General features: G+C 54.1%; 1 protein-coding gene across 1 annotated transcript; it reads left to right on the top strand.

Annotated features, from left to right (window-relative positions):
* Positions 1-555: 555 nt before the first annotated feature.
* On the top strand, positions 556-2,440 carry LOC118617327 (kinesin light chain 1-like). The gene is given in 3 exon segments (XM_036243213.1): positions 556-571; positions 574-861; positions 864-2,440. Coding segments are annotated over 3 exon segments (1,881 nt in total).
* The last annotated feature ends 349 nt before the right edge of the window (positions 2,441-2,789 follow it).

The following is a 2,789-nucleotide window of genomic DNA, read 5'->3' as shown; positions in this document are numbered from 1 at the left end:
CCCAAACCAGTTGAACCCAAAGAAGTCCACACCAAGACACATCATCATCAAAATGCCAAAGGTTAAATACAAAGAGAGAATCTTTAAAGCAGCAAGAGAAAAACAGTCTGTTACCTACAAAGGAGCTCCCATAAGACTATCAGCTGATTTCTCAAAAGAAACTTTGCAGGCCAGAAAGGAGCGGCAAGAGATAGTTAAGATGATGAAAAGCAATGACCTACAACCAAGATTACTCTGTCCTGCAAAGCTATCATTTATAATCAATGGCCATATAAAGAGTTTCCCAGACAAGAAAAAGCTAAAGGGGGACACCGAGACGCCATTTTCGGCGGCGGGAGCAGCGGGGCAGGAACCGGCAGCGCGCGGGCGGCTGCGAGGGGAGCCGCGGGGACAGCGCGCACAGACGGCCAAGGATGCTGCGGGGCGGCCCCGCCGGCGCCCCTCGCTCGTGACCGCGGCGTTGCACCTGAGGCCGCGGGCCCCACGCTGCCCTGCTCTGCGCACGCGGCCTCCGGAGCTGACAGCGCGAGCCCGCGGCCCGCGAGAGCAGCACGAATGTATGACAACATGTCCACATGGTGTACGTAAAGGAAGACAGACTGGAGAAGCTTACGCAGGATGAAATTATTTCGAAGACAAAGCAAGTAATTCAGGGGCTGGAAGCTCTGAAGAATGAACACAATTCCATTTTACAAAGTTTACTTGAGACACTGAAGTGTCTGAAGAAAGATGATGAAAGTAATCTGGTGGAGGAGAAATCAAACATGACCCGAAAGTCACTGGAGATGTTGCAGCTTGGCCTGAGTGAGGCACAGGTCATGATGGCTCTGTCCAACCATCTGAATGCTGTGGAGTCAGAGAAGCGAAGCTGCGTGCGCAGGTCCGCCGTCCGTGCCAGGAGAACCAGTGGCTGCGGGGCGAACTGGCCAACACACAGCAGAAGCTCCAGAAGAGTGAGCAGTCTGTGGCCCAGCTGGAGGAGGAGAAGAAACATCTGGAATTCATGAATCAGCTGAAAAAATACGATGACGACATTTCTCCGTCTGAGGACAAAGACACCGATTCCACCAAAGAACCTCTGGATGACCTTTTTCCAAACGATGATGATGACCCTGGTCAAGGACTCCAGCAGCAGCACAGCAGCGCCGCGGCGGCTGCCCAGCACGGCGGCTACGAGATCCCAGCTCGACTGTGTACCCTGCACAACCTGGTCATCCAGCACGCCTCGCAGGGGCGCTACGAGGTGGCCGTGCCCCTCTGCAAGCAGGCCCTGGAGGGCCTGGAGAAGACTTCCGGCCACGACCACCCGGACGTGGCCACCATGCTCAACATCCTGGCCTTGGTGTACAGAGACCAGAAAAAGTACAAAGATGCGGCCAATCTGCTGAATGATGCCTTGGCCATCCGGGAGAAGACTTTGGGCAGAGATCATCCCGCGGTGGCAGCAACTCTTAACAACCTCGCGGTGCTTTACGGCAAGAGAGGGAAGTACAAGGAGGCGGAGCCGCTGTGTAAAAGAGCTCTGGAGATCCGAGAAAAGGTTTTGGGAAAAGACCACCCCGATGTGGCCTTGCTGTGCCAGAACCAGGGCAAGTATGAAGAAGTAGAGTACTACTACCAGAGAGCCCTCGAGATCTACCAGACGAAACTAGGGCCCGATGATCCCTATGTGGCCAAAACGAAAAATAACCTGGCCTCCTGCTACCTGAAGCAAGGAAAATTCAAGCAAGCAGAAACACTGTACAAAGAGATTCTTACTCGTGCACATGAAAGGGAGTTCGGTTCTGTAGATGATGAAAATAAACCCATCTGGATGCATGCAGAAGAAAGAGAAGAATGCAAGGGAAAGCAAAAGGATGGGCCATCTTTTGGAGAGTATGGCGGCTGGTACAAAGCCTGCAAAGTTGACAGTCCGACTGTCACAACCACCTTAAAAAAGCTTGGGGCACTTTACAGACGTCAAGGCAAGTTTGAAGCTGCAGAAACACTGGAAGAAGCAGCCATGAGGTCACGTAAACAGAGAGTGGCTGAAGTGCTGAGCGACCCCGAGAGCTCGGAGAAGCGCCGGAGCCGGGAGAGCCTGACTGTGGACACGGTCAAGTAGGAGAGTGGCCCTGACGGAGGGGAGGAAGTGAGTATGGGCGTAGAGTGGAGTGGGGATGGCACCGGATCTTTAAAGCGCAGTGGTTCCTTTAGCAAACTCCGGGCCTCGATTAGACGCAGCAGCGAGAAGCTGGTTAGGAAGGTGAAGGGAGGAAGTCCCGGAGAGAGTGAGCCAAAGGACCCCGGCATGAAGCGTGCCAGCTCTCTGAATGTCCTAAACGTGGGTGGCAAGGCAGCTGAAGACCATTTCCAAGAACGAAATAATTGTCTAGGAGACTCCAGAGCTCTGAGTGCCAGTCACACTGACCTGTCCCACTGCGGGCCGAGGCTGAGCTAGATAAGCCTGAGGCTCCCAGCCCTGCCAGGCCCCTGTCCACGCTGCCCGGGAAGGAGGCCCCAGCTTGCTTCCTTTTCCAGGTGGTGATCTCCACCACCCATGAGGTCTGCCCGGACTCTGTTATGTGCTCTGCAGTCCTCGTGGCCGAGAGCTGCCGCAGCATGACTGAGACCTGGCCAGGCACATCGGCCCAGGGCATAGGCCGGCCCCACAGCGGTTTTACCTCGGACTTGGCCACTTCTCATGGACACCCGCACTTTCTGAATGACACCAAAATCTAGTTTAAATCCAGTAACGTTAATGCAGAACTTAATAGGCTGTAAGTTAAGAATCTGGAACCTTAAACTAC

This window comes from Molossus molossus, unplaced genomic scaffold (assembly GCF_014108415.1).
Source record: "Molossus molossus isolate mMolMol1 unplaced genomic scaffold, mMolMol1.p scaffold_m16_p_5, whole genome shotgun sequence".
In the NCBI taxonomy this organism is placed as follows: domain Eukaryota; kingdom Metazoa; phylum Chordata; class Mammalia; order Chiroptera; family Molossidae; genus Molossus; species Molossus molossus.
This window is presented reverse-complemented; position numbering and strand designations above follow the sequence as displayed.